Genomic DNA, 13,302 nt, shown 5'->3' on the forward strand with positions numbered 1-13,302 from the left:
CCTGGAAAACCTGCTTAATGTGACAAAGTAGAGAAGGCTTGGTCACACCTAAATCACTGAGAACTAGAGAGGAAACACTATCGCAAACTGTAAAGAGACATCACATCCATAGAGTTAGTTTTCCCAGTCCTCATACTGTAAATATTGCACAGTGCAATTGCTACATGGCAAACTAGTGTAGCACAAAATTAAAAAAGCAAACGAACCAAAAACAGGAGGAAATAAAAGCCACAAAACAAAACAAAAAAAATCTACAGGTATTAAAACAGTAACAGTTCAGATTTAATTATCAAGTCTAATTGATGAGCAATCCAAACAGATGATTCCATAACTTGCAGTGTGAATTAACTCTGAAATTGATACAAGTGACCAGAAAACTGAAAATAAGAGCTTGAGTAAAACAAATCTCATATTAAAATCAAACAGTTACACAGTAGCACAATTAGACTAATACACACCCTGAATTAAGATCTCTAAAGGATAATACCGCAGCAGAGGATTTTTTTTTTCCATATCAAAGTCATAACATTAATAGAAGTAATTTTACAAATGACTGTTTTATCTGTTAAATGTTAGATGAATCTTCAAAAAAAAAAAAAAAAAAAAAACAGAAAAGAAATCAAGGTGTCAATCTTGTGGAAAATTAAAAACAGTTTTAAGATTTCTCTCCTCTTGCATCCATTCTTTTCCTAAACAAGTATGGGAGAGTTTATGCAGGCGCATTGCTGGTGAATACCTTTGAAGGAATCAAAACACAGATTACATTTCACATGCTTATTATTGGGGGAACTATTTCAAGCACTAATCTGCCAAGTCCATGCCTTGTCATCATAAGCTTTCTTTCCCAAAGGGATATTTGAGTATGATCAGTAAAGCATACAAGTCAGACAAAAGCTATTAAAAAACATACAACCATATCAATGTCAGTGGCGAAATGTGGAGTATTGCACTCATGACTGACAGAGAACATGACAACCTCCTCGACAGAGCTCTTTTCGTCCAGAACCCAGAACAAAAACACCCAGATATACTCTTGCTGGATATAAAGCATAGCTTCTGATTTTTAAAAGGCCAGTGTTGTCAGCCGTGCTCTGGTTACTCCCACTCAGCTTCAGCTTGCATGATAGGAGCGCTGCTCTAGGCAGTCAGCTTCTAGGCAGACAAAGTGAAGCATCTAAGGTGTACATGCAAGGTAATGTAAAGCATGGAGATTATCTAAGAACACTTGGTGGTGCAATGACCGCACAATGTAAAGTATTGCATCTGCTGTTCAGCCAGAGTGACTATCCAAAGACCATTGAGTGAGTGTCATTCAAAGCGCACGCATGTGTGTGTTAATCAGAGAGGTTTTACGTGGCGACTGTGTGAAACAAGCGGAGAACCACCACTACGCTGTTCATGTGTATAAGCTGATCAGAGTCACTGTGATGAAGTCCTACTTTGAGTTGTTTTTATTCTCTGCTTCTTGTTTTTCTTACTTTCCTCTTTAAACTCTTGGTCAAATGTCTGTTAAAAACTTGTCCATTCTACACTGTAGGGAACTGTTACTGAATTCTACTCCTTCCTCAAATAAATCGGGAAGAAATCACCAGCATGAATTCTCACTTTCTGAATCTCAAGGCACATAAACAGTGCTGCTCACACTGTCTCAATTTCAAGAAAGGACATATCACAACGGTAACTGTTTCGCACCGACAAAACATCATTTTGATATTAGACACTCATAAAGGGGAGAGCGATCTGAACTCAAGGCAGTTTAGAATATCAAACTGTGAAACTGATATCCTAGCCAGATATAACATTGAACAGATAAAAGGGCTGCAATAAATACTTTGATCAAACCAATTTAACAATAAAAACAAATCAGAAAACGTCATTTTAGAACAGAAAAATTGGGCTAAATTTCTCTCTTACAGTCTAATCACCCAAACCCTAACAAGCCTCCCTACCTCTATAAGTGCTTAGTGGCAAGTGCGTTTGTGTGTGACTAGTGGAAACAACACAGAAGTCTTCCAATGGAACACAATGTTTTTGTTTTCCCCCCCGGCATCTCGCAGTGCCCTCATAACCCACGAGAGTACTGGTAGCACACCGTTTACTCACAATAAAAAAGTTAACTCAATCCTGCAAGCTATAGCTTCAGATGTGTACAAAACGTCAATATGAAAACATACAAAAATTAAGTTACATCGATACATCATTTATATGCAGTGACGAGCCCAAAAGGTTAATAAGGATAAAATACTGATGCAAAAAACACGCACCCCGAGAAACGACAAATGCAACTAATGTTCATCATCAGCAATACAGTAGTTACAATGACACTTCAAATATGAACGCAAAACACAAAAATCAAAACCACTTCTATTTCAGATAATTAGGGACCTATACAAAAATAGCAACGCTAGGTTTAAACTCAGAGAGAAATCACCTAATTTCACAGCTATTGAAGTGGCAATCATATAGCAGCTTATCTATGATACATTCAAGAAAGAAATGATACGACTTATTAATTGCCCAATAAGCTAGACAAAACCTCAGCTGTTTTTTTTGTTTGTTTTGTTTTTTTTAAATACAACTTTTTTTTGTTTTAATTTAACCCCATTCTACAACTACAGTACAACTGAGGTCTATGCAAACAGAATAGCTACCTTGCTCAAGAAATGAATTACAGTCTTTGGTGCTGCACAAGCAACTTCATTTGAAAAGAAAAAGACAAAAAAACCCACACATGTAACTAGTAAAACAAACAGAAGAAAAAACAAAAACGCACACACGCAGCATATCTACATATATATAGACTGGTGCTACAGTCTTATATATGTATATATATCCTCCCTGACGGAATGTATAAAATAAGCAGTTGACACCGATAAGCTGTAAGCCTTTAACAAATGGTATAATGTAAAGTGAAAAAGTTAACTTTGTCACACATGCATAAATGAGAGAATTGCACACAATTAACTCACACCTTATCAAGCATCTGTACTAAATAGTCTAGCTCTATAATATATGTCCATATATGTGTGTATATCAAATACTGCATGGTTTGCTCAGGCTTAGAAGATTCCATACTGTGAATTAATTTGCATTTTTTCTTTACCTAATCAAAGCCATGCCCACCACACTTCTAAACATCTAAAAAAAATAAAAACAAAAAACAAAGTGAAAACACTCAAAAACGAAAATACGAAGACGAAAAATGAAGAATAATCAACGACTATTTAGATTGTATTGCAGTTTCAAACAGTACAAATACTGTTAGTAGTAAGAGTTTCACTGAATAGAAAGTGATTATCAAATATTAAGCAATACTCAGTACTTGCACTTTGTACACTAGTTCATTCGGGAACTGGAGAATGAAAAAAATAAAAGAATAAAATGAACTGAATGAAACAGCAGGCATTTGCAACAGCAAAGCACGCTGTTCTACTTGAAAGAACAGAGGGGAAAAAAATTAACTCACTACACGCTGAAATATACACAGACTCGAAAATATAAGCACCGCTATCCGCGATACATCACATCCATGCAGGCTATGCATGGACATATACACATGTGCATATATATACACTCACACATAGGATGCATCGACTGATTGGAATTTCAAGTGCTGCAGTCCAGTACATTAATATTCATGTATATAGTCATATATAAGTAGTAACATTAACAACCTCAAATATGTAAGGCACTATGGCTGGGGACAGTTATACAATGCAGCGAGTCTTGTGACACAAACAATAAGAGCAACGTCTATGCATCTTTCCGTTTACATTTTTGCTCATGCAAGACCACATGCAGCGTGAGGAATAACCCTATTTAATTCGGTTAATTGACTTGACATTGCTAAACACCAAAAGACACCGAAAAGGTACAAATACTTCAAACGCAGTACAACGTACACTGTGGACGACATGTGCATCTGTCAATCTAGAGCTAGAGACTGGGATGGCTTTACAAAGATGAATGTGTCTTGCACACACGTAAGAAGGCAATATAGAAAAATAGCTGGGATCAGGGGTGCAAAGTCTAACTATTCAACAACACCCCAATTATTCACCTGTCTTGAGGAGTATTCGTAGAAGATCCAATGCAAAGATATATCAAATGTGCAAAACACATTAAGTGTGAGTTTAACTATTCATTCATTCTTTCATTCAATCATTCATACGTTACTTCCTTCTTAATTTTTGCCAAATCATCTCTACCATTGGAACTCTTTTTTTTGTTTTGTTTTTTGTTTTTTAAAGCTTGAAGTTCAATTACACTCAAGTCTACATGATTCAAAAAATAGTTTGCTTTCTCTGTGGTTGTGCCATGGTTTTTCAGAAATAAAAACCATGTTGTTTGTGGTTAAAGATATATTTCGCCCTGCTCACTTAGCCCTCAGGTGGTATGAAGGGTACCTGAGCAGCCATGCTCAGATGTAAGGGTACTGGTTTATTTTGGTAGGGCTGAGAGGGAAACTGCCATAGGCGGGAGAGGCAATGTAGGAGTGCGGGGGAAAGAGGGGCTTGAACTGGCCCTGGGGGTGCAAGGTGGGGGAGGGTAGCAGCCGGGGGTTGATGCCTACTGCGACTTGATGCACAATGCCTGCCGGATGGGAGATGCTGTAGGTTGGCTGAAGGACGGGGCGGGTGGCCCCAGGAGAGGCCAGGAGGTGGGCCACAGGTGCAGCTGTGACCAGAGAACCAGACGGAGGGTAAGACAGTATGGTGGGCTGGGAGTGCGGATGTCCACCAAGGTGTGGGTGGGGGCCCGTAGTGTGGTTTGGGCTGCTGTGGGAGAGAGTGAAAGTGTGCCCATGCATGGTGGGAGGGATGTAGGCCTGTGGTCTCCGGTGGGAAAAGTTCCCGTTCCATTCCTGATGGCAGGAACTGAAATGTTGCACCTGAAGGAGCGAAGAACAACAACATTTCACATTCAACGACCTCAGATTCATCGGTACCGAGTGAGTCTTTGCGAGCCACTAGATGCTGCTGTTTCCATGCGCTTGCATGTAAACACCTTCCATGTTATCAGTCACCAACAGCGGCATCATCTGCTTGTGTACCAATGCACATAAGAGTAAATGAACAGTATCAAAGTAAAATACCTTCATCTTTAAAAATATTTGGAAACTTAAATCATCTGACACCATTTGGAAGCACTGCTATGATGTTGCTCCTCCCAGGGAAGTTCCACTTACAGTATGAACTTGACTGCTGCACTACCTCAAAAAGGAAATATTTGAAATTCAAATGTTGTGCTCTTTATCACACATTAAACTGTAGTGAGTGTAGTCACAAGTACCTCTGTTACTTTAATAATATCATGTTATTTTACAAGTTGCCATTGCTGCTTTACATTCCAGAAAAAGACTTGACGCTGACAAAAATTATAAGATGAGGCGTTCTACAAGCAACAGCCAATTACGTTCATAAAGACACACCAGGATTATTTCTGCCTGGAGCTAAAACCAAGCTTTTTATGCTTTTGCTCAGACTTCTTTTGAAGAAGAAACATATTTTGCCCTTTCAGGACAAGTTTTTTATGTCAAAATTGTTGTTCTCAAAATCTCAAATTTGTGCAAATAATTTTACAGTCAATATTACTTGATGAGGCAGATAGAATTTTTTTTCAAAAATAAGTTTACTTGTACTAGAGATGGACCGATCCGATATTACGTATCGGTATCGGTCTAATACTGACGTAAATTACTGGATCAGATATCGGAGAAAAAAGAAAAAAAAGTAATCCGATCCATTAAATATCAAAAAAAAGCACCTCACAAAACTTGCGACTTCCGAGGAAGTTATCCCAGAGAGAAGTAAAGCAAATGTCTAAGTTCATCTCTGAATGTTTGTAAAGCATTCCCGCGTTAAGCTTAACAACCGATATATGGAGTGACTGCCTCTCTCTCCCTCCCTCTCCTGCTGCTACTTCAAACGTGAAAATAATTACTGATCAGCTGATCGGCTTTTCTGTCGCGAGTCCGTCTCTCTTGTTTGTTTATTGCTCACTTCGTGCCAGAAAGAGGAAACCAGCGGCTGAACAACAGCAGCACGTTTAAGCTTGATAAGCTGTTTTTAGAATTTATTTACATTCTACACCAGGATCCTTTTCTACGTAGCTGACGGCTGGTAACTGTGCAGGGGCGGATCTAGCAAAGTTTAGCCAGGGGGGCCGAACAGGGAAAAGTGGGGCACAAAGACATACTTTTCTTTCTTATTCTCATTTAAAATGTCTAGCTTTTAATAAATAGTTATCTGAATCTTACACCCAAGTTTTAATCTGATGTAAAATGTATAGAAGTCCATTACAGTATATAGTAACTATTAAGTCTAATATACCCTAGTAAGCTATACTACTTTTTCCTTTGGGGAGGTACGATCTGTGCAGTCTGCAATTCTGTTGAAGAAAGATGTTGAATCTATTTAATTATTCTTGGAAAATAATTTATTTCTGTGCATTTTTTTCACACTGCATCAAATGAAAGTTGATTACGTCGATTAAGCATCATGAGGTGGAGCGTGGGTGGTTCCCCATTTAAAAATTTTTTTTTGCTGGGAGTTTTAGAACCCTATTAGTTAGGTTGCTTACTCTTTAAAATACCAGAATAGGGAGGATGGAGTAGGTTTAAGTTTATTAGATTGATCAGTAATGCTGAACTATGAAATATTTTGGGTGCAGTGTATTTTTTGCATACAGGTATAACAGAATAGCTTTAGTGGTTTTGGGTTTTTTTTAAACTTGAGTATGAACTTATACAAAAAGCAGCAAGATATTAAAAAACTGTTTTATTGATTAAAAAACACACTATATCGGATTCATATCGGTATCGGCAGATATCCAAATTTATGATATCCGTATCGGACATAAAAAAGTGGTATCGTGCCATCTCTAACTTGTACTAGTGTCTTTATTTACGTTCACGGTATGCGACTGCATGTGCTTACCTGCCCAAAGCCAATAGGCTGCTGTTGCTGGGGCTGGAATGCAGGGGTAATTTTCTGAGGCCTGTTGAGGAGGGGAGTGGAGTGATGATGTTGTCGCCCAGGAAAACTGCGCCCTTTGGACTGGCATGAAGACTCTAAGCCTGAGGAAGCAGGTCATGTGAAAAGGGGTAAAGAAGAGAACACGGAAAGACTGAAATGACACTTATAAACACAAACAACACAGTGTCCTACTAACAATATTAGATTGTAAATAACAGGCAAACAAGATTGAGCCAGAGATCCAACTACATCCAGAGAAATGGCAACATTTGTGGCAGGAGGCTCTGAAGGCTTATTGGTGATTTCAGCTGTGCTTGATCAGTTCCAAACCATTAAACACAGTTATATCTGTTCTTTCATTTAGATGATCATAAATAGATATGTTTTGGGGGTCAGGGAGTAGTTTGTAACCAAGCTTGTTCATAGAGCTTATAGTGAGGGTCAGACCATTGGCTAAAAATACACATGGCAGCCTTAGAATAGGAAGCTGTGCCCTTTTATGTGTGCCTTTAGTTGTAATAGTTTGGAGGTTGGAGACATAAAGGTAATATGAATCTGTATGATTTTCTAAGGATTTACAGTAAACCTTGCACTTTAAAGGGTCTTATTTTTAAAAAGAAAGGCAGATCTTAAATGACAGTTGTTGCCCGTGGTCCCACTTACCACAACTGTTATAAAGTCTACATATAGCATGTGTCCAGTCTAGCACCAATAAAGAAATACTGACTGGTATCTTTGGGGCAATTGCACATGCCTTATGCAGATTCAAGAAATGCAAATCCACACAGAAACAGAGGGTCTCTCAGCCTTGAGTAAGAAGTGTTGACAGCAAACAGATATCCACTCCAACGATCAAAGCAGATATGTCAGGGCATGTAACCCATAATCACCTGTGAGAACTTCTGTGGCCTACTAAAACGACATAATCCAAGGCCACGTGACCTGTGGAGCAGACGGCAGCAGTGGTGACAAGACCTTTGAGCTAGCGCGACCTAGTCATGGATTTGCAAGTTGTCTGACTCAACAATTATTTAAAGTATACTTCAGACACTTAGCAATTGAGCACAATGAAGGAATATAGTCATGTTAACCATATCATTAACTATCATTTTAGTTTAGAATGATCAGTGTGTTAATCTACTGCTCATCCCCCTTTTAAGTAGAGTAAGAACGTGTATAAATCTGGCAGCAAATGTAAACCATTACCTGTGTTGCCATGAGTTTCACTGACTGCAGGGTTATTATTGTTGTTGTTCTGCACCCGCATTGGAGGCACCACAACAGTACGAACTGTTGGTTTGCTGGGCTCGGTCTCCGGGGCAACACATGCGACGCAAGGCTCGCAGTTCTGGTTGCTGTCAGCAATATAGCGCCTTTCTGTGAAGGGACTGTTGCTATGGCCAGAGGTATGTGATGCAGGCGAGCTGTCCACGGTGTCACAACCACTCTCCTGTTCATCGTCCGACATGCTGCAATAAGAATGTATGCGGCAACTTACGGCGTAGTAGCTGAACAGAATATCTCTCAATGTTGCACACTTATTTTGGTTGTCATGTACTATTTTAAAATTTGGGCTAATCTGTCCAATGGAGACTTTTAAAACCAGGCAGTATCTCATCTGTTCAAGGACAGTCTGAAGCTACTATCCCTACTTTACCTGTTGGGGTGTTTGCAGGGAGATGTGCTGGACTGAGATGAGGCAGAAGAACTGGTGCTGAGCGTACTGTCTGGACTGCTGAGAGAACAGACTCTCTCCATACTGACGGTGCTCTGACACGCTTCACAATCTGCACTCCCCTTACATCTATGTGCAGAGAGATGTATCAAATCAGACACTCAATTTGAATGCTTTAAAGAGATGTTAGGAAGAGGAGCATGGTAGTCAATACTCACTCTCCAATTGAATGTCTTTGCGCGCCCTCCTCCTCATCGCTGCTGATACTGATGACGCTAACAGTTGGGCTAGCGAGGTCAGAGATCACCATAGCCTGTCTCTGCTCCTGTGAAACTGAAAGCTCCTCACAGTCTGGCTCCACTTTGCAGCAGTTCTCATCCTCCTCCTCCACCTGCTCTGTTCTTTGCTCCTCTCCAATAGCGTGGCCTTCCTCTGGACATCTGGCTTCCTCTACCTCGTCCACATTCTTTGCTGTATCGGCCATCTTTGGGGACTGACATGCTAAATTTTGGATGTTAGTGTTTTGGGAGATGTTGCACCTAGAAAAGAACAGAGGAGGCTTTGTCAGATTCATGTTTTTGTGTCCTTATTTTTCTTCCTAAGGGGGGGGGGGGGAACAAAACAAAACAAAAAAAACATGAATCATACCTGTTCACAGACGGCTTGGCTCTCTTGTTGGCAGCTGGCTGTGGCCACACCACATGTGCAATGCCTATGTTGATTGGCTGGTGGGTGGACATGGTCATTTGGTTGGTTAAGAATGGCTGAGGGTGTGCAATCATGGAGCTGTAATGGTTACCATGGGGACGCACTTTCCTGCAAATAAAGCAAAGATCTCAAATTGTGCACAGCTTTCAATAAAATTGGTAGGCATAGCTACATCTCTACCAAAAGTACTCAAGAAGTTTTAGTGATTTTTTTCAAGGAACTAAAAGTTTGCTTTGGACTGTTGGATATCTGGACTGCCATGACAAAGATTAGACCAATTCTATCCACCACTTTGGGTGGGGACTCAAAGAGGCAAAAATGTTTAAGTTGAAACACGTTTTATCAGCTATTATGAAGACTGAATGTGCAATGACCAAGGCAGTGTGGTTCAAATAAATGTTTGGTGCTGCAAGACACACACACAAAAACACACACGCGCGCGCGCACACACACAGACTTCCCCAGAACTTATTCTAAACTGTAATTCCTGTGGTGGAATAACAGAGTTTTGACAAAGGTTTGTGGTCCCCGAGGAAACTTCCTGCAGCACAAATGCAGCTTATGACTCATAGGTCGTTAACATTCAGTGGAGCAAGCATGAGAACAGCATGTCCATTCCTACCACACGGAAACTAAAGATAATTAAGCATCAATAATTTTTACAATATGCGATGGAACTATAAATACAGACGCGAAATGATATGGATGACACATCAGGAAGACGGTGTAGTGTAACCTCCTGAAATAGATGCATGTCTTACCCCCAGTCACCCAATCTCTGTGAGCCTGCCACTGTGTCCGACGCCATAGTGGTTGGTGGTGGGGGCACCGATGTCACCGATGTCACCTGCTGCCAAGTGGGCACCAAGATTTGCTGTGCACGAGCTGACCAAGACTGTTGGAGTGCAAAGAAGCAAAGTTGCATCACTGCAGACTTTACTTTCATCAGATTGTACATTAAAGGTCAACTCTGAACTTCTTTCGCACGTGGTTATTTCTCCCCTTTTAAATGACTCCCAAAAATGATTAATATATATTAAATGAAAAACATTTCATTGATCTAAGCACACTAATCACCTCAAGCTAACATTTCATATCAGTACATATTCTGTCATTTTAAGTGCCTCCTTACCTGTGTGATGACTCCAGGTCTGATTTGTATGGGCTGGATTGAGGGTGCTTGTGTGACTAGTGGCACAGAGGCCTCCATGCGAACAGAGTAACCTGCTGGTTTAGCTGTGTTGTGGGGGATTCCTGCTGTGGGAGGTAATAGAAAATGTCTTTGTTAAGTCTATCCACAAAAAGGAGAGTGACAAATAAATATAAGAATGACTGAAAGCATGACAAATAAATTAAAGTTTTACATGTCCTACCTTGAATGGTTGGGGGACATAAAATGAGAGCCTGCTGAAATGATTCATTGCATCCAAATTGACCACTTCCTGTCTGCAGTGGTATGCCAGGGTGCATTACTGAGGCTGCTGATGGAGCTAACCCCTAAAGGAAAAAAAAACAATAATAAAAAGGGGATAATGGCATTTTTCAGATTTATTGTAATTACGATCAGTAGCACTGAAGAGCCAGCAGATGGCAACATGCCAGCAGCATTTTTTCCCCCAGGTGAGCGAGATCAGAAGCATATTAAATAGAGAAATTATTGGGTAGTCAGTTAACCTTTGGCTTAACAGTAGTATATAAGTCTACAGATAATGGTTCACAAGGTGTAGGCCCACCTGAAACCCATATCACACATAATTTCATAAATTGCTGAATCAAAGCAGGTTCAAGGTCCACTTTTGTACTAATGCAGTCCTTGAAGAAATGAAAGTCACTAAGCTTAAAGAATTGTGGTTATGCTCTTACGCTGTTGATATTCTCTGTTCTAAGACACCTTTTGCTATGAACATGCTCAAGAATTGACTGGCCTTAGGGGTAAACAGTCGAGCATGTTCCTTTGCTTCCCTACTAATGCTTCTCTCGTGCCTGGGTATAATCACATTTATTGGCTAACAACAACTAGGTCTATACAGTCTGCTACAGCTCCTACATGTATCCCAGCCCCCGCACACATGACTATAAACGCAAAGCAGCCTTTCAAATCGGTAATGCTAAGAAAGCCACCACATCCTGAATGATAAACATTGACTTTCTTTTATAGCGGCCCATAAACATAACAGAAATGACAGTGCATCAGTTTTATCGTTCAATAAATGCCATCTGGTACTCTTATCCGTTTTTAGTTCTGATTTGGAATGAGGGAGACATAATGTGATCTTCCCGTGTACTAATGGTTAACTATGTCACCATTACATTGTTATTCAGGTAATGTATGTATGTATGCATGCATGTCACTATTAGTCATGTTCATTGTGAGTACATGTTAAATAAACTGAGTTGTTTTGCATTATAAAGATCCAAAACCCAAAAAAGGGTCAGTTGCTCTTTTCTCCTCAGCAACAACACTGATTTGCACTGTTGCCATGACCTCAGAAACATGACGTGTTTTTGTTGCCATGACAGCAGTGCGAGGACGCAATAAGACGGACAAGTCAGTACACAAAAAAGCAATAAAAGCAAGGTCTGTACAATTACTCTTCACAGAAGCACAAAAACAAAGCATATTATTATTATTAATTCACATCATGTGGGATCATTCCATCATTCAGGAAACAAAACTTTGTTTTTGAATATTTTAATTTCTGGATGCAATAATTACTTTGTGTAAAAAGAATCAAAACCAACTTACTTGAGGATGGACAGCAGTCATCTTGCTGAAAGGGTGATTGGCTGAGGCAGCAGCGGTTGTAGTTACAGGCCTGATGAAAGGCCCTTTGTTTCGGTTTGCGGCCTCATATGCACTGGGACGAGTCCAGCAAACATCCATGATGTGGAAACATGACTTCACACTGAAGACAGAGACATGGGGAGTACAAGTTACCGGTATATAGGAAGGTCAAAATTGCACCAGTTCCACAATATGAAGCAAAGGTAACTCACTGGTTGCTATGTGGAAAATCAAGCAGGTGCTGCATCGTCACAAATGGATGGCTGAGAGCTTCTGCGGGGGCAATCCTCTCTTCTGCATCAATCAACAGCATCTTCTTCAACAAGCTCACAAACTCCCGGCGATCTGCCTTCTCTGCCAACAAGTCACTACCTTCCAAGTTCATCATCAAGTTCACCTGGAATACAGACATTTATTTAGGCTGACTTGTCAAAATAGCTGACAAGTAGCAGATAAAATAATCATATTTTTAAAAAAAAAGTAAATTATGAATCTATAATATAATCTGCTTAAAATTAATTAAAGCACTTTTATTGGAACACGCATTTTCCAGAAAAGCAAACGAACATAATTCGCAAGAATCTCTAGTGACGTTTAAATCAAAAGTACAGACGTGAACAGGCATCGACAGTCACTGTGGGAATTTCCACCTGTGGTTTGTTTTGTGTGACTGAAACTTTAACCTTTTTTCTTCTGAATTTAAGTTTACCATTCAACTGAAGGGGGAAGGCAATTCAAGAGCAACTTTTTTTTCTTTCACAGTAATAACATGTGTGCTGTCTTCTCCTCATACATGTGTAGGTGTACTTCCTCTGGTAAAGACCTAGTAGCCTACAACGTCTAAACCTTTGATGTTGTACTTCCTCTGAAGTCCCGATAAGTACATTGTGGTCCAAGTTTTTGAACATACATGCGCTATGTCATCCAAACAGCTGAAGATGTACTTCCTTGCTTCCTTTGACTTCATTCCCGTCTCCACCTCATGCTCATCTGTTGACTGTAGACAAGAAAATATTTAGTGGTTATGTACCATATGAACGAAGTAGAGCACTTGCTACTTGGGATTTGAATATTTTGTTACTATGAACTGAATCCTTTGTATTCACAGCTTTAGCTGTAGGCTGGGTCATTTACAGCTACCAATATATACTGGCTCT

At 39.9% G+C, this 13,302-nt stretch overlaps 1 protein-coding gene across 3 annotated transcripts in view; it reads right to left on the reverse strand.

The window, feature by feature from the left end:
* Positions 1–2,782: 2,782 nt before the first annotated feature.
* hipk3b (homeodomain interacting protein kinase 3b) overlaps positions 2,783–13,302 on the reverse strand; it is a 45,711-nt gene continuing 35,191 nt past the window's right edge. For 2 of the 3 annotated variants that reach the window (XM_026170051.1, XM_026170070.1), the window contains exons 5-16: positions 13,056–13,142; positions 12,358–12,542; positions 12,107–12,266; positions 10,734–10,857; positions 10,493–10,617; positions 10,122–10,255; positions 9,301–9,468; positions 8,871–9,191; positions 8,635–8,781; positions 8,184–8,446; positions 6,939–7,078; positions 2,783–4,891 (exon numbers count right to left, since the gene is read on the reverse strand). In XM_026170051.1, the coding sequence (XP_026025836.1) occupies positions 4,421–4,891; positions 6,939–7,078; positions 8,184–8,446; positions 8,635–8,781; positions 8,871–9,191; positions 9,301–9,468; positions 10,122–10,255; positions 10,493–10,617; positions 10,734–10,857; positions 12,107–12,266; positions 12,358–12,542; positions 13,056–13,142 (2,325 nt within the window). In that variant the 3' untranslated portion in view covers positions 2,783–4,420. The remainder of the gene's footprint in view (positions 4,892–6,938; positions 7,079–8,183; positions 8,447–8,634; positions 8,782–8,870; positions 9,192–9,300; positions 9,469–10,121; positions 10,256–10,492; positions 10,618–10,733; positions 10,858–12,106; positions 12,267–12,357; positions 12,543–13,055; positions 13,143–13,302) is intronic. The other variant, XM_026170059.1, reaches the window with a different exon arrangement.

This window comes from Astatotilapia calliptera, chromosome 1, assembly GCF_900246225.1.
Source record: "Astatotilapia calliptera chromosome 1, fAstCal1.2, whole genome shotgun sequence".
NCBI lineage: Eukaryota > Metazoa > Chordata > Actinopteri > Cichliformes > Cichlidae > Astatotilapia > Astatotilapia calliptera.